The sequence below is a fragment of the Chrysochloris asiatica genome, unplaced genomic scaffold (genome assembly GCF_000296735.1).
Source record: "Chrysochloris asiatica unplaced genomic scaffold, ChrAsi1.0 scaffold00045, whole genome shotgun sequence".
Taxonomy (NCBI): Eukaryota; Metazoa; Chordata; class Mammalia; order Afrosoricida; family Chrysochloridae; genus Chrysochloris; species Chrysochloris asiatica.
In genome coordinates, this window is record NW_006408563.1 from 7,063,563 (window position 1) to 7,090,330 (window position 26,768).

The 26,768-nt window shown below is 39.4% G+C and overlaps 1 protein-coding gene across 10 annotated transcripts in view; it reads right to left on the reverse strand.

Moving 5' to 3' along the window:
• Positions 1–26,768, reverse strand: part of ABI2 (abl-interactor 2) — a 140,172-nt gene that overhangs the window by 84,299 nt on the left and 29,105 nt on the right. For 9 of the 10 annotated variants that reach the window (XM_006861963.1, XM_006861961.1, XM_006861960.1 and 6 more), the window contains exon 2: positions 8,390–8,557. In XM_006861963.1, the coding sequence (XP_006862025.1) occupies positions 8,390–8,557 (168 nt within the window). Of the gene's footprint in view, positions 1–1,209; positions 1,250–8,389; positions 8,558–26,768 lie in introns of those variants that run through there. The other variant, XM_006861967.1, reaches the window with a different exon arrangement.

The following is a 26,768-nucleotide window of genomic DNA, read 5'->3' on the forward strand; positions in this document are numbered from 1 at the left end:
GAGAAGGATGTCATGCTGGGTAAGATGGAGGGTCAGAGTAAAAGAGGAAGACCCCCAAAGAGATGGATCAGCCAGGTGACATCATTGATGGCGTCAAGTGTGGCAGCAATAATAAAGTTGGACCAGGATCGGACATTGTTTTGTTCTGATGTTCATGAGGTTGCTATGACTTGGTTCCGACTCAATGACACCTGACAACAACAACTTTTCAGTCTAGGAGCCGAGGTCCCTGGGACCATCAAGGGAGAAGAGCAGAGAGCGGAACCCTACCCAGAGAAGCAGTGATGCCTGAGATGGAGGCAGAGACGATGACATGGAGAAATGGAGTAGTTGGGGACTTTAGACACAGAGAGGTAGGGGGGCTGTGTGCTGACAACCGGGGGGCAAGCTTGTAGTGTATACCCTCTGACTGGCTGATGATGCATGGAGGGGAATGTAACCATGGCAATGAAACGATATACGATAGGATGAATGTAAAACTAATGTTCTCCTATGTGAACTATCACATAATTCACAATAAAATATTTTTTAAAATTTTTTGCACTAATACATGGGGAAAATTTTAATAGTAAGAAAATAGTTCCAATTTATATCTGAATTTGTATAAGAAAATAAACTTATAGAGCTTAATAATATCACTCACCTGTGGCAAATATGAACTGTGCTCAGCTTGCAAACAAGGAAGACCAAAACGAAAGCAAGACCAAAACTATTAACGCTAGACTGTTAACCAAAATTCATACCAAACAGCATCACTGCAACTGTGCACAATTGTACAAACTATTCTCCCATGTTGTTGTTATTAAGTGCCGTCGAGTACATTCCAACCCATAGCGACCCTGTACAGGGTTTCCTAGGAGCAGCTAGTGAGTTTGAACCACCAACCTTGCACTTCAAAGGACTTTGCAGTCTGGCGCATTAACCCACAGCGCCATACCAGGCCACCCATGTTGCTGTTGTGAATTACCATCAAGTCGGTTCTGAGCCATAGCGACCCTGTATAGGGTTTCCGAGGAGCACCTGGTAAACTTAAACCGTCGACCATGTAGTTCAAACGGCTTTGCAGTCTGGTGCATTAACCCACAGCGCCACACCAGGACTCTAAGACTCCCATAGTTCCTTGTTAATTAGTTTCCCCATCTTACTCACTGCTGTTGCCAAGCTGATCACACATGGTGAAGGCTGCCTCTCATGACACTTCAGGCACACCGTGCCAAACCCAGGCTCCACTACGAGACCTCTTGTCACCCTGAGATACCTATACCAGTTTCTGTGAAAGCCTGAGCCCCACACCCAACCCTCCCTCATGGACCCAAGCACATGCTCAGGCCACAGCAAATGACAAGAAGGTACAACATATAAAGTACCTTGCTTCCAAATAATCCATGTATTGTTGTTTCCCATTACCACAGATAACTGAGAGTTGACTGTACTGGATAGCACTACTTCAGTTAGCTGCCCATCTGTGTGGGAAAACATCTGCATTCCAACAGTTACAGTGGATTAACTTAACTAAATTGGGTGTTTGAAAATATGTCACATTTTTATTAGTAGTGAGGTAATGTTTTAAACAAGCATTTAATGATTTAAGTAACAAATATTATTTTAATTATGCATCTTCTATATAAAACAAATTAGTCATTAACAAACTGAGTAATTTTCAGATAATCATTTTTATAAACAAAAACTATTCATAGGAAATTAATTATGAACTATATATTCAACCGTCTATGAAAATGATATAGCCTTCTGTAGAAGTGATGAACTACTTCTGAGTATTTAGCCACTGAAAAACTGATAAATAGCAAAGAAACACTGTCAGATATAGTGCCGGAAAATGAGCCCCACAGGTTGAAAGGGACTCAATATGCAACTGGGGAAGAGCTGTCTCCTCAAAGTAGAGATGACTATGATGACGTGAATGGAATACAGCCCGTGGAAGTGAAGCCTATGGGACCTTCATTTGCTGATGGGGCACAACTCAAAATGAAGAGAAACAACTGTAAACATCCATTAATAATCAGAGCATAGAATGTACGAAGTATGAATCTAGGAAAACTGAAAATTGTCAAAAGTGAAACGGAATGCATGAACATTGGTATCTTAGGCATACAGTGAGCTAAAATGACTGGTTATTGGCCATTCTGAATCTGACAACCATATGGTTTACTATGGTGGGAATGACAAATTAAAGAGGAATGGTGTTGCATACATTGTCAAAAAGAACATATCCAGATCAGTCATGAGGTACAATGCTGTCTCTGATAGGATAATACCCATGCACCTACAGGTAAAACCAGTTAATACCACTATTATTCAAATTTACGCACCAACCACTAAAGCCAGTGAGCATGAAATAGAAGAATTCTATCATGATGTGGAACTGTGTGTTAATGCATCAAACTGAAAAGCCGTTTGAACTGCAAGGTAGGCAGTTCAAGCTCACCAGCCGCTCCTTGGAAACCCTATGCAGGGTCGCTATGGGTTGGAACCGAATCAATGAGACTTAACAAGTAAAACCAGTTAATACCACTATTATTCAAATTTACGCACCAACCACTAAAGCCAGTGAAGATGAAATAGAAGAATTCTACCAACTTCTTCAATCTGGAGTTGATCAAACATGCAATCAAGATGCATTGATCATTACATTACTGGTGAATGGAATGCAAAGGTTGGGAGTAAAGGGAAAGAATCAGTAGTTGGAAAACATGGCCTTGGTAATAGAAATTATGCTGGAGATAACATAAGAGAATTCTGTAAAATCAATGATTTGTTCATTTCAAATACTTTCTTTAGAATAAGAGACAATTATACACATGGACCTCACCAGATAGAATACACAGAAATCAAATTGACTACATCTGCGAAAAGAGACAATGGAAAAGCTCCATATGTTCAGTCAAAACAAGGCCAGGGGCAAACTGTGGACCAAACCATCAACTGCTCATATGCAAATGCAAACTGAAACTGAAGAAAATGAAAACCAGACCACAAAAGCCAAAATATGACTTTGAATATATTCCACATGAATTTAGAGATCATCTCAAGAAGAGATTTGATACATTAAACACGAAAGACTGAAGACCAGAAGAGTTGTGGGATGACATCAAGAACATCATACATGAATAAAGCAAAAAGTCATTGAGAAGACAAGAAAGAAGGAAAAGGTCAAAATGGATGTCAGAAGAGACACTGAAACTTGGTCTCCAGGACAGAGATGCTAAAGCAAATGGAAGAAATGAGAAGGTACAAGAGCTGAATAGAAAATTTCAAAGATCAGCTCGAGAAGATAAAGCCAAAATTACAATGAAATATGCAAAGATATAGAATCAGAAAACCAAAAAGGAAAAACTCGCTCAACATTTCTCAAGCTGGGGGAACTGAAGAAAAAATGCAAGCCTCAACTTTTGTTATTGAAGGATTCTCTGGGCAAATTACTGAATGATGAAGAAAGCATCAAAATAAGATGGAAGGAATACACAGAGTCACTATACCAAAAGGAAATGGTTAATATTCAATCATTTCAAGAGGTAGCATATGATCAAGAGCTAACGATACAGAAGGAAGAAATCCAAGGTACATTGAAGGAATTGACAAAAAATAAGGCACCAGGAGTTGATGGAATAAAAATAGAAATCTTTCAAGAAAGTGAAGCAGCACTGGAGGTATTCACTCATCTCTGCCAGGAAAATTTGGAAGACAACTATCTGGCCAAATGATTGGAAGAAATCCGTATTTGTGCCCATTCCAAAAAGAGGTGACCCAACAGAAAGCAGAAATCATCGGATAATATCTTTGGTACTCCATGCGAGTAAAGTTTTACTAAAGGTAATACAGAAATGGCTACAATCATACATTGACAGAGAACTTCCAAAGATTCCAGCTGGATTCAGAAGAGGCCATGGAACGAGGGATATCATTGCTGATGTCCGTCCGATGGATCTTGGCTGAAAGCAGAGAATATCAGAAAGATGTCTACCTGTCCTTTATTGACTACGCAAAGGCTTTCCATTGTGTGGATCATGACAAGCCATGGACAACATTGCAAAGTATGAGTACTTAGTTTCCCTAAGACCATAGGTGGAATCCTGAACAGCATCGAGAATCTTCTGAGGTAGGAAATTTCCACTTGAAAGGACAAGTAGACCAGCCTGGAGCGGCTAGAAAAACAAAAAGATACTTCTTGGCAGGAAAAATCAAAAATAATAACAGCAGTCCAATTGACTACAAGAACAAGGAAGTTGTTTACCCAGGAGCCATCAAGGCAAGTGGTTGAGTCCCCTCAAGGGAAACCCCCTTCCAAGACTAAGACTCAAGGGGAATACACAAGCAGGCATGTGGTTAAGTCCAACCATGTTCAATAGACTCCTGTGAACCCGGGTTGAGACCTGGTTATCCTGGGGACTCCTGGGCCCGGAGGCAGTGACATGGCCACAGAGAACTAGAGCAGAGAATGAAGCATCCAGCTGATGTGAAGTGAGGGGAAATGCACAAGAACATCCAAACTTTCAGATAGTATCCACTTGACCTGGCTTCAATGGCTGGATGATCAGAACTAGACTAGAAGAAGATAAAAAAGAGTAATCTGATACAATTTGATTAACTTGACCTATACTGATGGATGTAGCAGCTCAAAAGAGGGAACAAATCTTTACAGCAAGGATCATTCCCACTCCCTCAGTACACAGAGTTGACAAAGATGGGCAACTTAAACATTAGGTACTCTAAATTGGGGGGGGGGGGCTACAAAGGCAAGAAGTGACTGGCTTACAAGATTTCAAGAGGGAGCCTAGTTCCAGAGGGTGCAGGGGAAGGTAGAATATCCACTAAGTGGTTTCCAATCTGTCTGGGCGGGGCTGATAAAACGAGATGGAGGTAAGACCCTTGTGGTACAATAGTGAATAAATGCTATCAGGACTGACTTGTGAGGGTTGGAAATGTAAAGGTAGGCATTTCTTAACAAAAGGAGGGGAGTGGTTGATTTTATATTTTAGGAGCAGCAGTCCCTGGGATCATCATCAAGGGAGTGAAGTGGAGAGTGAGACCCTACCCAGAGAAGCAGTGATGCCAGATGGAAGCAGAGACGTAGAGAGATGGAGCAGCTGGGGACTCTGAACTCAGGGAAGGGGAGGAGCTATGTGCTGGTGGCCAGGGGGCAGGCTTGTGGGGGGTTTGATGATGCATGGAGGGGATTGCGATCATTGCAATGAAATGAAATATGGTAAGATGATGTAAAGCTAATGTACTCCCATGTAAACTATCACATTAATTCACAATAAAAGCTTAAAATAAATAAATAACAAATGGGTTAATATCCTGGAGGGTATATAAAACTTCAACCTTATGGGGGAAGCTAAGGCAGCCTTTGGAGAAGCATTCTCACTGCCTCCCAGATCTGTCAATAAAAAATATGCTGAATCTCAAAAAATTAAAACCATTGTTGTTGTTATGTGCCGTGGAGTCGGTTCCAATTCATAGCGCCCCTGTATGGGGTTTCTAAGGCTGTAAATCCTCACAGGAGCAGAAAGCCTCATCTTTCTCCCACAGAACAGCTGGTAGTTCCAAACTGCCAACCCTGAAGTTCGCAGCCTGATTCATAATCACTTCGCTACCAGAGCTCCTTATAAAAACAGTAGCTTAGCTTACTTAGTAAGAAGGTCTGCCTTGAGCATTATGCTCTTTTAAGTACCATCTATACGAGATCATATTGATAAGAGCAACTCAACAGATTAGAACCTTGGGGACAGTGAGTTCACATTATTGGGGAGCAACAATTAGAATAAGGAAGATAAAAATGGTTGTACACCCAGAAGAATATAATCAGTATCCTTAAATTTTACATGTAAAAACTTTTGAATTGGTGTTATGTTCTGCTGTGTATATTCGAAACAATAATAATTTTTTTGAAAAAGTTATTCTCCATTTAGAGGACTCTGGTGTGGCACTGTAGGATAAAAACTTGACTGCTAACCACATGGTTGGCAGTTCACTGCTCTTTAGAAACTCTACAACAGGGTTGCTGAATTGGAACGGAATTGACGGCACTTAACAATAACAATGCATTTAATACTCTTCTATAAGGAGCTCTGGTAGCGTAGTGGTTACAAATCAGGCTGCGAACCGCAAGGTCAGCAGTTTGAAACTAGCAACTGTTCCATGGGAGAAAGATGAGGCTTTCTGCTCCCGTAAAGATTTACAGCCTTGGGAACCTTGTATAGGGTTGCTACGGGTCGGAACCAACTCAACAGCACTTAACAACAATGAATAGGATATTGATCTTTCTGAATTCTATTTTTGACAATTTGCAACTGGAGATGCATACATCGTACACTCCATGTTCTGATTATTGATGGATGTTTGCAACTGTTTCTCCTCATTTTGAGTTGAACTTCATCAGCAAATGAAGGTTCCAAATACTTTACTCCACTTGTATCATCACAGTCAACTCTATTTTGAGTAGGAAATGTTTCCCCAATTGTATCTGAGTGCCTTTCAACTTGAGGGACTCATCTTTCAGCACTCTATCTGACAATGTTCTAGTGCTCTTCATCATACTTCAATAGTCAACATTCTGACAGTGTTCCACTAATACTAAAATTCGTATGATTTTCAGTGACTAAATATTCAGAAGAAGCCTCTCTCTCTTTCTTCCTAGTCTGTCTTAGTCTGGAAGCTCAGTTGAAATTTGTACACCATGAATGATCCTGCTGGGATTAAACATACTAGTGGCATAGCTTCCAGAATCACAGCAACAGGCAAGCCCTCACAATGGAAGCAAAAACCATAACTGGACTGCCAATCATGGCTTTCTACCTGTGACTCTAAGGATGGCGTTTGTAAGGCAAATCCAGGTGGATAAAGTATGCATGTCTACATGTGATTGAGTGTGGTATGGGACATCACCTCTACAGATTGGAAATAAATCAAACTTTAAAAAATTAACCTTGAATTTCTATTATCAGATAAGCAACCTGTTATCATGAAAACTCACCAATTTTTTTTTCAACTTATGAGACACAGCAATAATAGAAGCAATAAATTACACAATATCTGTAAGTTCAGGTGCTACTGTTGTTGTTGTTAACTGCCATCAAGTCAGTTCCAACTCACACCAACCCTGTATAGGGTTTTGAGGAGCAGCTGGTGAGCTTAACCCACCCACCTTGAGGTTTAAACCGACTTTGCAGTCCAGCACATTAACTCACAATGACACCATGATGTGAAAAAATCCTTAAACTGATTAATTCAAATTTGAAATTAAATACAATTAAGTAACAAGTAATCCTTCTGATTTTTTAAGTGATAGAAATGTAAGGTGAACCACCCTTATCTGCTTACTTAACTATATTAGAATTTTCTAAATTTCAAATTCGCAAAATTGATTGGATTTCTCTACTTCAAAAGAGTCCTAAAGTCTCAAAATCAATAATACATACATTACTCAAGTGAATTTTATTCCATGAGAGTTCTAATTATGCAGGCCTATAAAGAGTGCTGAATACTACCAAATTACTCTAACGACAAGAATATTAAAACTGAAGAGTTCCAAAAATTCTTAGAGGCAGGAAGAACAAATCCATTACTATATCAATGCATTTTAAAATTAAGTTTTTTTTTCATTGCAATGCTATTTTAAATGGGTCCAAAACACAAGAAAGGTTATGAAAGCTATTGGAATATACATGCAACTTTATGCAACCAACCACCAAAAATGTTTATAAGGACCTTATCACGTCAAGTGAAGGTTTGTTTGGGTGGGTATGTTTAAAAAGCAGACCCCTAAATTCTATACACAATATATTCACAGCTATATTTAAAAAACCATTTATAAATTTTTCTTTTTACTTTGTCAATAAATATACCAAACATTAAAAGTTGAAGTCTTAGATAGTGGGGAAAAGATTTGTTTTTCCATTTTATCTTTTTTTTTTCTTATTTTCATGAGCATGACTATTACAATGGAAAAACTAAACTAACATTTACTTTTTAAAGTTCTATATTAAAGATAGTTTTATAATGTTTTCTCATTAGTTATAGTCTTTTCATCACTGAGGTATGGTAGCATCCCAGTAAACATAAATCCTACCAAGTGAAGAAAAATTTTAAACAAGTCGAGCCATTAAGCTATCATTTATATTTTTAAAAATAAAGTGTGAAATTTGTTAAAAGTTGTTAAATTTTTCACCTCAGGGCTGATCATTTTAACATGACATTGGAGTTTTATGGAATCCAGAAACATTTACGTTCCTTCAAAATCACAAAGAAGATAACCACCCCACTAAAAGATAATGATTTTATATGGTCTAAAATCATACATGTGAGTTAACTCACAATCAGTACTCTAGATTGGCTTCATAGTTAAAATAGGAAAATAGTGTGGTCTCACTTGTGAAATATGATTGATTGAAGATTCCATCCTTCGTAGCTGGGATGCCTGGATATCCAGCATCTGTAGAACATTGTTGGCCAAGGTGTTTATCAGATAGGCAACACTTGCTAAGGACTGGGTGGTGTAGGCTTTGGTTTCTTCTAGGGCTCTCTGCTTATCTGCTGACTAGGAAAAGGAAAAATAAAAACAAACAAATCCAAAACACATTATTAATTCAAAAGTTACCTGTTTCTAACAATTTAATTGACAAGAGTACTCAGGGACTACTATTCTGTCCCTGAATTTATATACAATCGAGATTGTTCTAGGAACTAAGTCCTACCATGTTCAATAGACTCCTGTGAACCTGGGTAGACACCTGTTAAGGCCAGCAGTATGGCAAAACCTAGGGACTCCTGGGCCCAGAGTCACTGACATAGCCACAGAGGACTAGAGTGGAGAGTGACGCGTCCAGCTGATAAGAGAGGGCATATGCACAAGAACACCCACACTTGCAGATAATACCCACTTGACCTGACTTCAATGATGGATGATCAGAGCTCAACTAGAAGTAGAAAGAAGAGGAAAAAAAGAGTAATCTGATACAATTTGATGAACCTGACCTACACCTATGGTTGCTCAAAAGAGGGAACAAATCTTTACATCGAGGATCATTCCCACCACCTCAATACACAGGGTAGACAGGGATGGGCAACTTGGACATTGGCTACCCAAAAAGGGGGGGAGGCTACAAAGGCAAGAAGTGACTGGTTTACAAGCTGTCAAGAGGGAGCCTAGATCCAGAGGGCATGGAGGAAGGTAGAATCTCCATTGAATAGTATCCAATCTCCAATCTGTCTAGCCGGGATTGATTAAAAACATTTAAAAAACATTTTAAAAAAAGAGTGTTCTGGGAAGGAAAAACAAAAGATTTTCTAAAACAAATTACCAGTATCATGTAGACTCAATGACTAAAATGACTAGGTTCACTCATAATCGTATTTTCATGTTGAATGGATAACATCTTTATACCAATACAAATAACATCCTATAGTTTATAAATTTTGGCAAACTTTTTGTACTCTCCTGAATTCTCCCTTTCTTTTCACTCTACTAAGTGAAATATAGTTACAAAGTAATGTCTGAATAAAGTAAAGTACTACAGAAGGATATCATGGTTGGTATGCTGGAGGGTCAGAGAAAAAGAGGCCAAGTGGCAGCATCAATGGGCTCAAGAGTGGCAACAGTAGTGAAGTTGGCCCTGGATCAGGTAGTGTTTCATTCTGCTGTGCATAAGGGTCGCTATGAGTCGCACCGACTCGATGCCACCTAACAACAACAATAATAAAGAGAAAAGTCCTTTCTTTCCAAGCATTTTAAATGTTATAACCCTAAGGGGATATATTATTGTAAAACAGACTACAAAGCAAAAAAAAAAAAAAAGTTAAGTGATTATTTCCAATGTCACAAAACAAATAATGGTAAAGTTACATACTGCTAAGTTGCCAAATACCATCTTTTTGCCCCAGTTCTGTAAAAGACTGTACAGATTAGTAGAAAGTCTCTGAACCCAAAACCTTAATGTCATTCCTCCCATTTACTACACATTCCAATTTAGACAAGAGTCACAGTTTCTCAATCTCCGTTATAAAGCAGAAGAGTTAAACATCAGGCAAGATAATGGCTATAAAAGCATTTTCTGAAGCTAAAAACACTATCTAATTACAACTGTATTTATTTCTAAGTACTTATTTACTATTCAAAGTGCACAACATCCCAATCTTGGCTTCTGCACACAGTATGACAATCAGACCAACAGCCCTATTTATAAATATTCCCCAAGTTGAAAGGGGGAAGGAGGGCATAAAAATTCTTTTTGAGGAAGAAACAGTTAACAAAATAATCAACTATTCGCATTTTAACTTGAAGAAAGTTACATCTTTTTTTTTTAACTGTTGTCCTGTATTACTTGCAAAATGAAAATAGTACAGCTATATTAACATTTTTAACATACACATGCATTAATACAAAAGGAGAAGCTTAGTATTAAATATATGCTATCAGTGTATTTTAACTTTTTCTTCTCAATTTTAATCCTCAAAGCTTTATCAAAACTTGAGTATTTTTTGTTATGTGCCCCAATTACAGCAAAGGTTTCAATATTTTAGTCTGAACTTAATGTAAATTCCATTACACTTACAGCCTTAAATTTAAATTAGAATAATCATGTAAGAAAAATGCACAGACCAGGATGGTATTGGAACAGTTAAAAATGGTAGCATATAGACAAAGCTGTTCATTGACACAGTTAATAATGGTGAAATAGAGACCAGGATGTCATTGACACAGTTAATAATGGTGAAATATAGACAAGGATGCTCATTGACATAGTTCATAATGGAGAAAGATAGAAAACAACATAATACTGTTAAACAATATTGTACACATTCCTGCAGTAACTAAAAAAAGTATTTCTTGATAACTAAAGATATCTACAACATAACTTAAGTAGAAAAGAGCTAGTTACCAACCAAGCACTAAAACAGGATCATCCAATTTTGTAGGTACCTGTATATAAACATGAACACAAGAAAAAAGTAGGAAAAACTTACTCCAAAATGCTAATTTAAGCTTTCTCTGAATGTTGAGAATTAAAATTTGAGATTTTAAAATCGTCTTTTTTTTAAAACTTTTGTCCTATATTACTTGCAAAATCAAAATAGTACAGCAATATTAATTTTTTTAACAGAACACATGCATTAATACAAAAAGGACAGAAGTTTAGTATTAAATATGCTGCCCTAGTCAACTATGACTGGTTCAAGCTCACCAGCTGCTCCTTGGAAACCCTATACAGGGTCGCTATGGGTCAGAATCGACTATACGCCACTTAACAACAACAGTCAACTATGAAAAATACAGTTAGTTATCTGTGTCCTGACAATGCTAGAGAACAGTGTTTCCCAGTGTCAGGCTCAGGTGTATCAGAATAGTGTTTTGTTAATCATATGCTGAGATATTTCAAAATTGTAATACTGGAGGACTGAAATAGTAAGTAAGATATAAAAGCTATAAAATAAGATCTTAAGTCTTCCTGAAATGTATTTTATATTTGCAAGCTTACCGAAAGTTATTTTGGGCTCAAGGGCCTTGTTATTGCTAAATTCAAGAAGAAATTCTATGAACCTTGGTTTCCCCATGCATGATACCATAAAACTGACACTGGAGGGGGAGAGAAAGGAATAGACAGAAATATCACCATAGAAAGCTGATTAAGTCCGCCTTCTGCCTATAACTGATTGGAATACCTAAAACGGGGCTACAATGTGTCCAGTGAAGGAGGTTTCCTGAGGAGCCTCTGCATTACACAAGACTATAGATAGAAGCCTGAACCACATCCAGACCTTCAGAGACAGAAAATCTTACACTTAAAAGGACAAGCAGACCAGCCTGGAGCAGCTAGAAAACCAGAAGATACTTCATGCAAGAAAGTCCTACAGGAAAAATACAAAACAATAAGGGCAGTCCGACTGATACCACAAGAACGAGCAAGTTGCTTGCCCAGGAGACATCAAGGCAGGTGGTCGGGTCTTCTCAGTGTAAATCTTCTTCCAAAGCTAAGACGCAATCGAAACACACGCTCAGATTGGTGACCACGCACGTCACCCATAAGGGAAAGGGACCGATGAACATCAATGAAGTGGCCAGCTAAGCCCTACACTGTCCAGCAGACTACTGTGAACCCGTGGAGACCTGGTCGGCCAGCAGCGAGGCAGGACCTGAGGGCTCAGAGTCATTGACACAACCACAGAGGACTAGAGTGGAGAGCGAAGAGGCCAGCTGATAAGAACAGAGCGGATAGACGCAAGAACACCCACACTTGCAGATGATACTCACTTGACCTGGCTTCAATGACTGGATGAACAGAGCTCAACCGGAAGAAGAAAGAGAGGAAAAAGGTGTCATCTGATACAATTTGACAAAACCTGACCTACACCCATAAATGTAGTAGCACAAAAGAGGAAACAAATCCCTGCTGCAAGAATTATTCCCACCCCCTCCACACAAAGAATGGACATGGATGGGCAACTTGGACATTGGCTACCCAAAATGCGGGGAGGGATTCAAAGGTAAGAAGTGACTGGTTTACAAGCTTTCAAGAAGGAACCTAGATCCAAAGGGCGTGGAGGAAGTAGAGTCTCCAGTGAATAATACCCAGCCTGTCCAGGAAGGGCTGATGAAATGAAAATGCAGATGGGTCTCTTATGATGCAATAGTGAAGAACTGTTATCAGGACTGATTGTGAGGATTGGAAATGTAAAGGTAGACATTTTATAGCAAGGAGGGGAGTGATTAACTTTTCAGTCTAGGAGCGGAGGACCCTGGGACCATCAATGGAGAAGAGCAGAGAGCAGGACCCTACCCAGAGAAGCAGTGAGGCCTGAGATGGAGGCAGAGAAGATGACGTGAAGAGATGGAGCGGCTGGGGACTTGAGATCCAGAGAGGGAAAGGGGCTGTGTGCTGAGGACTGTGGCGGGGAGGGGGGGCAGGCTTGCAAGGTACACCCTTCGGTTGGGTGATGACGCATGGATGGGATGGTAACTATGGCAATGAAATGATGTATGATAGAATGAATGTAAAACTAATGTTCTCCCATGTAAACTATCACACAATTTACAATAAAACATTTATTTAAAAAGAAGAAGAAATTCTAAAGGATCGAAGTTGTACATTTGCTCCATATATAAGTCAATCCAAGGACATTCATAAGTTTTTTGTTTGTTTTCTGCCAGCTAGCCTACTGCCTGTAAGGAGCTCTGGTAGCGTAGTGGTTACGAATTGGGCTGCGAACCTTAAGGTCAGCAGTTCGAAACTACCAGCTGCTCCGCGGGAGAAAGATGAGGCTTTCTACTCCCGTAAGGATTTACACCCTCGGAAACCCTGTACGGGGTCGCTATGGGTCGGAACCGACTCGACGGCACTTAACAACAACAACAAGCCTACTGCCTGTAGGCACACATTACTCAGTCCCTTGGCCTAGAGTCCCCAGATGCTCTATCTCTCCATGCCACCACTTCTGCCACCATCTCTGTAGTTCCCACTTTTCTTCGTAGGGATCTCCCACTCCACATCATCTTCATGATGTTCCAGGGACTATCTGTTGCTGAAAGATTAACTACTCTACCCTTTTAGTTACACATCTTCTATCACTGCAGTCGTGACCATCACAATTATTTCTGCTAACAATTACTCACAACTGAATCATAAAATCCTATCACTATCATTCTCTATCCCGTTCCATCAGATCCATCTGGAAAAGAGGAAAACTATTCAGTGGGGATTCTACCTTACCCTCTCCTCATTCTGAAACGAAGCACATTCATGCAAGCTTGTAACCCAACCACTTAATGCCTTTACAGCCCCCATTTTTGATAGCCAATATTGAAATTGCCCCTCCCTATCAACTCAGTGAAGCTGTGGGTCAATGCGCTAGACTGCAAAGTCAGTTTGAACTGCAAGGTTGGTGGTTCAAGCTCACCAGTCGCTCCTTGGAAACCCTCTACAGGGTCGCTATGGATCAGAACCAACTCAATGGCACTTAACAACAATAACATCAACTCAGTACACTGAGGAAACAAGCTTGTTCCTTGATACATTTATAAGTTTTTATGAATATGGTTGTTGTTAAGTGCCTTGTAGTTAGTTCTGACTCATAGCAACCTTGTACAGGCTTTCCAAGGAGCAACTGGTGATCTTGAACCACTGACCTGTCAGGTGCTTATCAAGCAAATATTCTAAGACGTGAGCTACTTTTCCTATAAAGTTAAACTGCAATAAAAACAAGCAGAAACTATTTTAATAAGATTGATATCAAAATACCCACTTTATCTCTTAAACTTGTTGTTGTTAGGTGCCATCGAGTCGGTAACAACTCATAGCAACCTTATGCACAGAACAAAACACTGCTCAATTCTAGGCCAACCTCACTATCATTGCCAGGCTCGAGTCCATCGATGCTGCCACGTGGCCAATCCATCTTGTTAGAGGTCTTCCTCTTTTTCTCTGACCCTCCACCTTACCAAACATGAGATCCTTCTCCAGCGACTGCTACCTCCTGACAATATGTCCAAAGTATGAGAGACAAACTTTGGCCATCTTGGCCTCCAAGGAGCACTCTGGCTGCACTTCTTCCAAAACGGATCTATTGGTCCTTTTGGAAGCCCATGGCACTTTCAATTCTACTCCAACATTATAACTCAAATGCGTCAATTCTTCTACAGTCTTCCTTATTCACTGTCCAGCTTTCACATGCATATGAGGTTACTGAAAACATCATGGCTTGGGTCATAACCTGTTGCTGTAGTTGTTAAGTGCCGTTGAGTCCTTTCCAACCCATAGCGACCCTGTACAGGATTTCCGAGGCTGTAAATCTTTACAGGAGCAGAACGCCTCATCTTTCTCCCACAGAGCGGCTGGTAGTTTTGAACTGCTGACCTTAAGGTTTGCAGTCTAATTCATAACAACTACACTACCAGAGCTCCTTAACCTAGAAGCCTATTAATTATAATACATAAGCTACATTATTTAAATTTACATAAAAGAAACAGAAACCAGAGGATTTTTTTTGTTATCTTCAAACCAACAAGGTCTGAGAAGTAAATAGCTGTGACTGTATTCTTCTCACCTTTTGCTATAATCAAATTTGATTATCAGCTGTACCATGGCTATGGTTCATGCATTAAAGACACTATCTAATATTACTATTTAAATAGAATTAACTAGCTGAAGGGAAAAAAAATTTAAGTAAGGCTAAGAATTATCATGCGCCTGGTACAGGATAAACACTGAACTGATTACCACAGGTTAGCAGTTCAATCCCTATGAAGACAAGCACACAACAACAAGACGAATTATCGCAGTGCTGGCAGAAGAAGAGTAAGGACAATTAAAGATGCTTGGACTCAACTAGTCCAATCGACCAATGGCGCAGGTGAACCTGAGACCAAAAGAACTAGATGATGCACAGCTACCACTAAACTGCTCTGAAAGGAATCACATTAGAAGGTCCAGACAGAGTGGCAGAAAATGTACAACAAAACTCAAAGCTATTTTAAAAAAAGACAGGGCTTACTGCTCAGAAAAAGATCAGAGGAACCTGAGACTATAGCCCTCGACCACCATTCAGGTCTGGAAAGGAACTAACCCTCATGGCTATGGGGGGACAATTCTAGTAAGGTATACTCACCATGGACTGGCCAACCAAAGAGCAACATCTACCTAGAGACAAGGGTGAGAAGGCATAGGAAGGAGGGTGGAATGCAAATAGGAGCCACAGGGAAGAAGTGAGCAAACTGTTGCTGCATGGAGGATGAAACCAAGTATCATTGAGATGAAACCAACTGTGTGATTTGTTGAATATGAAACAGATGATCTTCTCTGTATATCTTCACTGAATTCACAATAAAAAGTTATATTAACTTTAAAAAAAAAAAAGAAGTATCATAATGCGATAAAGGGATATTCTAAAGCACAAGTGCTCTGAGTAAATACAAACAGTAGTTTCCTATCTCTGTGCATTTTCCTATTTCACTCACCTGTAATAATAGCTTTTCCACTAAAAATCCAATGAAGCTCAGTTCCACTCTAAAACACATGGGTGTCAATCATGAGTTGGAATGGACTTGACGACAACTAAATTTTTCACATCCCACCCACCTTCTGCTATGTCTACTTAGCATTTTCCCCCTCCAAATTCTAGAAGTACAGGGTCTTCATATTACAGCCTTTTTTCTTTTCTCTACTCCAGATAACTGTAGCCTTCTGACTTTTCTCAGAAAACATCAAAAGACATTTTAATGTCCCTTCCACCCATGCCATCCCAAATCACACTAGGGTCAAGTTCTACGAAGGTCAGGTTCTTTCTCTACACTCCACAGTTCAAGTAATTCTACAAATCAGCAAATCTCAAGCTGGAGGTTAAATGTCAGTCCCTTCTAATCAAAATACAGAAACACACAGATATTCATGAATATATGGAGAGCAAGAGGATCCAGAAGCAGTTTCATTTTTCAGCAAGTCATATGAATGATCTATCACCCTATATTAAAATGTGGAGGCTAACCATTCAAGATCAAAAAGGCAGAATGCAAGTAAGGATGAAGTTCAGAAGGAAGGAAGGGGGAAGGAAGGTGGGAAGCATAGAAACAGGAAACACAGGGAAAAGCAGGATGTTGGAAGTTACACTATGCAGGTTGCAATCAACAGTATGAAATAAAATGTGTATGAACTGCTCAATGGAAAACTGATTAGCTCTGTAAATCTTCACCCAAATTACAAAAAATTAAAAAAAAAAAAAAAAGTGGAGGTAATATGTTTAGCTTTGGAACCTGAACAATAACGTCAAAACAACAGAAAAAGTCCCATTTAACATCTTGTTACAAAAATAATTGGAAATCATCTAAATTCCAACAACAGGGCAAGAGTAAATAAATTGGGCACAACTATATCAAACTAGTTAATATTAAAAATTACTTAGGAATAGTCTTCAAATTACGATGTGAAAGAATACTTAGTAATTAAAAATATACAAAGTCACTAAGATAATACACCACTACTAACATGAATCTGAATATAAAGTAACGGAATTTAGAACTCCCAAATGAACTAGTATTTAGTATTGAGCTCTGGTAGCGTAGTGGTTACGAATCGGGCTGCGAACCTCAAGGTCAGCAGTTGGAAACTACCAGCCACTCCGCAGGAGAAAGATGAGGCTTTCTGCTCTTGTAAAGATTTACAGCTTCAAAAACCCTGTAGAGGGTCACGAAGAGTCAGAACCAACTCCACGGCACATAACCAACCAACCAACCCTCCAAGAATGAGCAAGAATATTGTCAAACCAAAAACAAATTCCTCAGCGCAACTTCCTTGGCCTTTTTCCCACTAATGCAGTTTTCAATTTTCTTAAAATTTCTTAATAAGCCCCCATGATTGCAATGTGTCCTTCAAGAAAATCTATCAAGATTACCCCTTTGGAGTTCCAAACAGCAGTCATCATAACCTCTGAACTGATGTCTCTGCCTTGTATTTAACTGGTCCAGCAGTCACATTCAGAAACCACTGCTTTGACTGAACCTTTGTTTTGAAGATATGCTAATAAGGCTACAAATCTTGTTACTGAGAGAACTTGTCTTCAGGCATCCACTGATCACAGTAACTTGTTTAAACATGTTTTGTTTAGAATAAATCCATGATATACATGAACTAGAATACTAGTAACAGTACTTTCTATCTTACCCTTGTAAAATTATGCTACATTAGCTATCGGAAGGAAATGAATGTTCCCTGTTTTGATTTGGGTAATGGACTTACAAAGAGCACTACTGGCCCTGGGGTAAAGTGCCTGGCAAGCTGTTCCATGAGACAAAGATGCAGAAGTGTGCTTCTGTAATTATGGCTTTGGAAACCCGAAGGGTAGTTCTACTCTGTCATAAAAGCTCACTATGAGTAAGAATTAACACAACAGCAATGAGAGGTGAGGACTGGACCTACATATAATTGTATATTTTATGCTTTTCTCTATTTTCTAATATTATGTATTTCCACGTTTAAAAATAATCTTCCAACAATCACCTTTCATGTTCAGATGACAGCACAAAACACTAACACATTATGGATGCCACATGATCTGTACCTTCATTTCACTTGCTTTTGTCTTTATCACCACTATGTAACTAGGCTAGCTGGCCTATTTGCCACCATAATCAAGGTCACAGGAACTATGTAGTCCAGCATATCAATGAATTAGAAATGCATTACCATGCTCATCAACTGCAAAGCTCTCTTCTTTCCAAAATGATCTGAAAACAAAACCCATATAAATATTTCCTCTAACCAATAAAAAACTATTTTAAACTATACTATCTGCAAATTCACAAAGGAACACAGAGGAAGCAATAATTTTTTACTAGACTTCTCAACCACTATCATAGAATCACCCAAAATTTCTATACCCACAAATTTAGCACAGACAGAGTTTTGTAAAAGGATATTCCCAGGCTCAATAAACAATGTGGGCTATAAAACAAAGGACAATTCAATCTTAGCGAAGGAGGTGACGTGTCTATATCAATAGCTATTTTAAATTCCTATATATAAATGCAGTAATCATTTTTTAAGTAGTAATAAACGCCTAGTAGAAAATAAGACCATTCCTTGTCTGATTTGTATTGCCATGCAACACAACAAGCTCTGCTTTGGGGTTTGCTGTATTTTTACTGTTTTTCTTAATGCTTTATAGCACTGTCTTCAATACTGTCTCCTGCCACCTCCCTCTTCCCCAAAAAAACAAAACAAGTGCAGTAAAGCAGTATTATAAAGTACATTATTTAAAATAAATAAAATAAAGTACATTATTTGTTTCTATTTCAGCATCCAATACATCATTTTTGGGATAACAAAATTCTGTTTTCATATGAGGAATTCATTCTGTGTGGGTTAATTCCCACTCCTCCACCTTGTCTGTGGCCACAAGAATAAAATCAGGACCCAAGCCTACCAAAAGTACACCAACCTAACGGACAAGAGGAATGATTTAGGGAAGGTCACTGAAGTAACACCAAGCTAGTAAGATTCTTCTGTTACCTTTGCTGCAAATATATCCATGAACATGGTACAAAAACATGAAAACTGTTTGGCAAGCAATCAAGTTCCTTCTGGACAAAGCCCCCTCCAAGACTGAAGCTCACAGGGAACACATGAGCAGGTATGTAAACTAGCTGGAGATCACGTTGGTCTACAGGTGAGTGGAAGTGGGGGAAAGGCAGTAATGAAGGCATGGGTTGAGTTCGACCACTGTAGACTCCTGTTGACTTTGAGATGAGAGAAAGAAGAGGAAGGGCTGATTGGTATGAAGTCTATGGAGACTTAAGAACTCCTAAGACGAGAGACTAAAGCTAAGAGTGAAGCTTTCAGCTGATATAAAGTGGGGGGGGGGGGGGGGGGGATATAAGAGAACATGCATATCAGACAGTACCCATTTGACCTAGCTTCAATGTCTTTTATGATCAGAACTCAACTAAAGGAAGATAAAGAAATTTGATAACGGAAGCAAGTGTAAACTGCTACAATTTGATGAACTTGACCTATATTTATCGATTTAGTAGCTCAAAATACCAACTGAGAGGGAAGGAGTCTACACAGCAAGGATCAAGCCTATCCTACACAGGATAGATAGGGACAGGCAATTTAGATATTGGCTACCTAAAATGGGGGGAGGGGGAGAGGAATGCGCTAAAAAGGCATGTAGTGGCTGTCTTACAAGTTTTCAAGAGGGAGTTTAGTTTCAGAGTGTGCAGAGGCGAGGCCGAATCCCCACAGAAGAGTTTTCATCTTCTCTAGATGGGTCTGGTGTAAGGACATGGGGATAGAAGTCTTTGGATTCAATAGTAATTGTTATCATGAATAACTGTGATTGTCACAACTGTAAAGGCAGAAGTTGTGTAACAAAAAGGTTAATCTTACATTCCAGGAACAGAGGACCCTAGGACCATCAAGAGAAAAGAGCATGAGCAGAACATCAGACCTGATCTAGAAAAGCAGTGACACCAGAGATGGAGGCAGAGGTGATGGCACAGAGAGAGCAGCTGAGAACACTAGACTCATGGAAAGAGAAAGGCTGTGTGCTGACAGCCAAGAGACTGGCTTACATAATGATGGGCCGCTGAGTTGTTTAAATGATTATATATTCCTGTGTGGTTTTGTGTACATCAAAATTAAAAACAGGGACTAGAAGCTAGTACTGTTAAAAGATGATGCATGGAGGGGATTGTAAGCATTGCAATAAAACAAACACAATAGGTTGAGTGCAAAACCAATGTTTTCCCATGTAAACTATCACTACTCAACTAACAATAAAAGCTTTAAAAACAAATATGACCACCCCCTCCATACACAGAGTAGACAGGGATGGGCAACTTGGACATTGTCTACCCAAAATGGGGGGCCTTCAAAGGCAAGAAGTGACTGGCTTACAAGCTTTCACGAGGGAGCCTAGATCCAGAGGGCATGGAGAAGGTAGAATCTTCGCTGAGTAGTATCCAATCTGTTTAGGCAGGGCTGATGAAAGGAAATGCAGATAGGTCACTTGTAAAACAATAGTTAATAACTGTTATCAGGACTGACTGTGAGGGTTAGAAATGTAAAGGTAGACGTTTTGTAGCAGGGAGTGGAGTGATTAACTTTTCAGTCTAGGAGCAAAGGTCCCTGAGACCATCAAGGAAGAAGAGCAGATGCAGGACCCTACCCAGAGAAGCAGTGGCACCAGAGATGGAGGCAGAGACGATGACATGGAAAGATGGAGTAGCTGGGGGCTTTAGACCCAGAGGGGGAGAGGGGCTGTGTGCTGACAGGGGGCAGGCTTGTAGGGTATAACCTTTGATTGGTTGATGATGCATGGAGGGGATTGTAACCATGGCAATTAAATGATATACGATAGGATGAATGTAAAGCTAATGTTCTCCCATGTAAACAATCACATAATTAACAATAAAATATTTTTTTTAAATAAGTAAGAAAACTTTTTAGACATTACAAAACACCTTGAGAGAGTCCTGGTATGGCAAGTTAGGAAAAACACTGGACCATAAGGTCCTTTTGATCCGCCAGGTCAGTGGTTCAAACTCACCAGTCACTCCTCAGAAACACTATACAGGATCATTTTAAGTTGGAACCGACTTGATGGTATTTAACAACACGGCACCACCTTGAGAGAATGCGTTGCTGGGCCTGGGGCTCAGGACCACAGTCTCAGGGGACACCAAGCTACTGAAGTATAAGACAGTTCAAAAAGACTGGTGTGGCACTGTGAGTTAATTCACCAAACTGCAAAGCAGTTTGAACTGCAATGTTGGCAGTTCAAGCTCAGCAGCTGCTCCTCAGAAACGCTATACAGAGTCACTATGGGGCAGAGTTGACTCGATGGCATTTAGCAACAACAACTATGACAAGTGTGGTGCTATACGATAAGCACTGGACCATAACGTCCATTTGAATCACAAGGTCAGCTGTTCAAACTCACCAGTCGCTCCTTGGAAACCCTATACAGGGTCGCTATGAGTTGGAAGCAACTGGACAGCACTTAACAACAACTGTGGCAAGTAGAGACTGGGATTTTTAAAGTTCATGAGCAGACATCTAAGGTGCATTAAATGTTGGTTTCTCTCTGCCCAAAGGAAAGAAGAATGATGGAAACTGAAGGTGCTTGTTAACAATTAGTTCAATGGCCTCATGGACCACATGAACATTAGTCTCCATGTCCCTCAGACCAAAAGAACTAGATAGTGCCTGGCAACTACTGCCAACTGTTCTGAAAGGGATCATATTATAAAGCCCTGGGTAAGTGGGAGAAAATAAGAAACAAAACTCAAAATCAGATTGAGACAGATGGCCAAAGACTATGGCCCTTGATCACCCTTCAGACTAAAACTGAACTCACCTCCATGGCTCAATTTTCAGACAAGCAACAGATAGTACATGGGGAAAGGGGACAACAACAACATCAGTGATACAGGGAGTGACAACACTAGTGAAGAATGCACACAACAGAATGATCATTCAAGATCAGAAGGGCAGCATTTACCTAAGGACAAAATTGAGAAGGGAAGGGAAAAGAAGATGAATGGAAACAAAAAACACATGAAGGAAGTGAGATAAGTGATGTTACATGGAGGGCATTGCAAACATGACACATGATATGTAACAAAGTATATGATTTGCTGAATATAAAACTGATCATCTGCTTTGTAAACCTTCACTCAATTCACAATACAAAGCTGGGAAAAGAAAAAACAACACAGACACTAGAGCTATTGGCCTCTACTCCCACCTTACAATCTAACCACACTCTCTTCTCTACACTGATACACACAGTAAAATGCCTTTGAAATGATACACAGTAGATCTGCCCAAATTTAGGCATTAATGCTGAATTTTTGTAATAGCTATAATTTCCACTTATGACCCAGATTCTTCTCAACTGTAATTTGCATAACATAACAATGGAAATATATGTTTTTAAAATACAATGGTAAGTCAAAAATTATCCACCGTCTAGCTGTAGAATCCATCAAGCTCTGTCAGTTTGTCATACTGCGGTGGCTTGTGAGTTGCTGTGACTCTGAATACAATGCCACCAGTATTTGATTGGAATGCAAAGGCTGGGAGCAAAGAAGAATCAGTAGTTGGAAAATATGGCTTTGGTGATAGATATGATGCTGGAGAACGCATGATAGAATTCTGCAAAATCAATGATTTGTTCATTTCAAATACCTCCTGTAGACAGCATAAGAGACAACATACGCATGGACCTCATCAGATGGAATACATAGAAATCAAATTGACTACATCTGAAGAAAGAGATGATGGAAAAGCTCCATATCATGGTCAGGAGCAGACTGTGGAACAGACCATCAATTACTCATATGCAAATTCAAACTGAAGCTGAAGAAAATGAAAACAAGTCCACCAGAGCCAAAATATGACCTTGAATATATCCCACCTGAATTTAGGGATCATCTGAAGAAAAGATTTGATACATTAAACACTAAAGACCGAAGACCAGATGAGTTGTGGGATGACATCAAGAACATCATACAAAAGAAAGCAAAAAGAAGGAAAAGGTCAAAATGGATGTCAGAAGAGACATTGAAACTTGCTCTCCAGCTACAGATGCTAAAGCAAATTGAAGACATGAAGATGTACAAGAGCTGATGAGAAAATTTCAAAGATCAGCTCAAGAAAAAGCCAAATATTACAACAAAATGTGCAAAGATCTAGAATCAGAAAACCAAAAAGGAAGAAGAATACACTCAGCATTTCTCAAACTGGGGGAACTGAAGAAAAAATTCAAGCCTTGACTTCTGTTATTGAAAGATTCTCTGGGCAAATTATTGAATGCTGCAGAAAGCATCAAGAGAAGATGGAAGGAATACATAGAGTCATTGTATCAAAAGGAAATGGTTAATGTTCAACCATTTCAAGAGGTACCATATGATCAAGAGCCAATAATACTGAAGGAGGAAGTCCAAGGTGCACTGAAGGAATTGGCAAAGAACAAGGCACCAAGAGTTGATGGAATGAAAATTGAAATCTTTCAAGAAAGTAAGGCAACACAGGAGTCACTCACTCATCTCTGACAAGAAATTTGGAAGGCAACTATCTGGCCGACTGATTGGAACTTATCCGTATTTGTGCCCCTTCCAAGGAGAGGTGATCCAACAGAATGCAGAAATCATCGGACAATCTCTTTGATATCCCATGCGAGTCAAGTTTTACTAAAGGTAATACAAAAACAGCTACAAGCATAGATTGACAGAGAACTTCCAGAGGTTCAAGCCAGATTCAGAAGAGGCTGTGAAACAAGGGATATATCACTGCTGATGTCTGGTGGATCTTGGCTGAAAGCAGAGAATATCAGAAAGATGTTTACCTTTGTTTTATTGACTATGCAAACGCTTTCAATTGTGTGGATCATCACAAGCTATGGACAACAATGCGAAGCATGAGTATTCCAGAATACTTAATTGTGCTCATGAGTAATCTGTACAAGGGCCACAAGGCCGCTGTTCAACCATAACATGGAAACACTGAATTATTTAAAATTAAGAAAGGTGTGTGACATGATTGTATTCTCTCACCATACTTATTCAACCTGTATGCTGAGCAAATAATCCGAGAAGATGCGTTATATGAAGAAAAACGTAGCATCAAGATTGGAGGAAGAATCATTAACATCCTGTGATATGCAGATGATACAACCTTGCTTGCTGAAAGTGAAGAGGACTTAAAACATTTACTGATGAAGATCAAAGAACACAGCCTTCGGTATGAATTACATCTCAATGTACAGAAAACAAAAATCCTCACCAATGGACCAATAAACAACATTCTTATCAATGGAAAAATGAAGTTGTCAAGGACTTCATTCTTCTTGGATCAACTAGCAACACTCACAGAAGCAGCAGTCAAGAAATCACACAATGTATTGCATTAGGCAAATCTGCTGCACAAGACTTTTTGAAAGTGTTGAAGAGCAAAGGTGTCAGCTTGCGGACTAAGGTGCGCCTGACCCAAGCCATGGTATTTTCAATAACCTCATATGCATGTGAAAGCTGTTCAGTGAATAAGGAAGACTGTAGAAGAATTAATGCTTTTGAGTTATGGTGTTGAAGGAAAATATTGAAAGTGCCAAGGGCTACCAAAACAACCAATAGATCCGTTGTGGAAGAAGTACAGCCAGAGTGTTCCTTGGAGGCCAGGATGGCCAAACTTCATCTCTCATACTTTGGACATATTGTCAGGAGGGATCAGTCATCATGTTTGGTAATGTAGAGGGTCAGAGAAAAAGAGGAAGACCCCCAATGAGATCGACTGGCCAAGTGGCAGCATCAATGGACCAAGCGTGGCAACAGTAGTGAGGTTGGCCCAGGATAGGGCAGTGTTTTGTTCTGCTGTGCATAAGGTCACTATGAGTCGGTACCGACAAATGCATTATTTCTCGGCATAGTCTCCCTGATTTTCAATACACTTTGTTCATCTGTCAACAAGCTTTCATATTCCGTTCTTTAAAAATGTTTTAGGCTGAGCTGCGAGCCACAAATGTACCAGGTGAATTTTTGTTCTGGAAGGGCTACTTTCAGGAGACCAAACAGGTGAAAGTCTGATATAGCAAGATAGGACTATAGGGAGGATGCTTTAACATCTGAAAACAAAGTTTTTGCAGAATGTAAACAGTATGCACAGAGGTGTGTAGTCATACATTGTCATATAAGATCACAATACCCTTGGACAGCAATCCTCTATGTTTAATGCAAAGTTTAGGCTTCAGCTCTTCAGTGATCATCTGATTTTAATGAGCACTGTTGAATGTTGAACCTTTTTCCTGATAGTTACAATACTGGTCCTTGAGAAATCCAGAAAATTTTAAGTATCCATTTTCCAGCTGATGGATGACTTTTAACTTTTTCTTGGTTGACAATTGAGGATCCATTCTATACTCCGCCATTTACTCTAAAGCTTGTAGTGATGAATTCATGTGCTGTCCACCAGTAGCAATTTTTTTACATAAACGCTAACATTCCTTCGAGTATTGGTCCAAATTTTGTTTGCAGATGTCCAAGCATTTCTGTTTATGCTCTTCTGTAAGTTGTTCTGGCACCCATCTCATAGAAACTTTACAAAACCAGAGTCTGTTGTAGATTATTTCATAGACAGGGCCACGGCTGATTGGCAAGTGACTTGCCACATAATCCACTGTCATTCGTCTATTCAACAAAATCATTTCACAGACATGCTCAATGTTGTCATAAGCTGTGGATAGGCATTTTAATATAACTGGAGTGCAGATAATTTCTGACTCACCCTTGTATTGTGAAATGCATAATTAAGATGTATTTTGACAGAGGGAAAAAAAGAGATTATTCTGACTTTTCTATCAGTTTTATGAAAATATTTCAGAGCAAGAATTACCATGACAACCACAAAAACACGTATTTAGATGTTACTTCGAGAAAACTTGCCGAAGGGAACAGAGTTGACTGACAGCCACCAGCTGCCACCTCAGGAGACAATTTCTCCATGGTTCTCATCCATTTTTTTCATTCATCGAGTGAGCAGAGGCACTTTGTTAAGACTATTTTGTCAAGGATGTTTAGAAAAAAGTCTTGGACAACAGATAGGGTATCTCCTTCTAGGGCAAAGAACAGGTTTCTATTAAGACTTGGAAGACAGAGATAGTGTCTGTCTCCAAATCAAAGGGTATGTACGCATCCGTACTGACCATTTTTAAAGAGTCAGAGTTCTTTCCTGCCCTTCTTGATAACACACTGTAAGAATAAAGGATGCACCACAGTGCAAGAAAAGTCTGATACTCTGGCTACTGCTGTGAGTAATAAAGTCCTGTCTCTGACCAAGGGGTCGGTCTCATGTCTTCTGCCAGCATGAAATAGTGGTTGGCTAAGCAGTAAAGTTGCTGATATGACAAAATTTCACACCTTCCAAACTTCTTGACAACTGAGATTTATTAACACACTTTAGCAAGTAGAGATACGATTTATAAGTTCAGGGTAGAGTTTAGGGATAAGCTAGGGGTAGATACATAAGTAACTCGGCACACCAACGTTATTATCCTGAATTTCCTGATTTTGATGGTGGTTTCGTAGTTTAAATAGAAACTTATTTGTAGGAAAAACACTCTTACTGTAGGAAAAAAAACCCATGAAAGTGTCATGTAAAGGAGCATCAGGTCAGCAACGTAAATGGTTCAGGAAAAGAGTTGTACTGTACTATAAAAATACTTTTTCTGACTAAAAGTAAAAGAGGAGCTTCCAGCCCAAATGGCAG